The 661-nt window shown below is 54.6% G+C and overlaps 1 protein-coding gene across 1 annotated transcript in view; it reads right to left on the minus strand.

The window, feature by feature from the left end:
* The window catches only part of HEXA (hexosaminidase A (alpha polypeptide)), a gene marked incomplete at its 5' end in the record, with an annotated part of 6,534 nt that extends 6,104 nt beyond the window's left edge, over positions 1-430 (minus strand). The window contains one exon of the mRNA XM_010011599.1: positions 311-430. Within this exon, the coding sequence (XP_010009901.1) occupies positions 311-430 (120 nt within the window). The remainder of the gene's footprint in view (positions 1-310) is intronic.
* Between the last annotated feature and the right edge of the window lie 231 nt (positions 431-661).

Consider the following 661-nt stretch of genomic DNA (forward strand, 5'->3'; position numbering starts at 1 on the left):
GGGAATGGTTGGACTTGATGAGCTTAAAGGTCTTTTCCAGCCTGGTTGATTCTGTGATTCTATTCTAGGACTGCACCTTAGATCCCGGAGAACAGATTTGGGGGTTTCTTCTTTGTTTTAACCCTCTCTCACTGCTTTATCAGCACCCTTAGGGAAGTGCCTCCCTCCCTGCCCCGGTTTCTCAGTAACCAGCAAGGATTGCTGCATTGCTGCCTCCCTGCAAGTGAGGGCAAGAGCTGCACAGTGCTACTTCCAGCTGACAGGCACAGGAACAGCCGCGCTCCCTCCTGCTCCCCAGCTCCATACTCACAGCTCTCCTTGGAGTTCAGGTTGGGAAACTCATCACAGTCCGGTGTGGCCACAAAGACGAGGAGCTGAGTGCAGGGCAAGGCCTGGGGTGGGTTCTTTGTGACGGGGACAGGTCCATTCTCTGCAAAGGACACAGAGCACAGACATCAACCCCATCCTGGCCCTTTTCCCTGCTCCCAGTCCAACACCATCCTCCCAGCCCAGCTAGTGATGGGAGGCACAGGAATACACGGTTTTAACACATGGCACCCCCTCCTTCACCCCAGAGCAGGCACTGGGTTTTCAGCAGGGCCTTCCTTCAAACACAGGCAATCAGGAGCACATGAGCTGATCTCAACCTTCAGCACAAAGG

The sequence above is a fragment of the Nestor notabilis genome, unplaced genomic scaffold (genome assembly GCF_000696875.1).
Source record: "Nestor notabilis isolate BGI_N333 unplaced genomic scaffold, ASM69687v1 scaffold11973, whole genome shotgun sequence".
NCBI lineage: Eukaryota > Metazoa > Chordata > Aves > Psittaciformes > Psittacidae > Nestor > Nestor notabilis.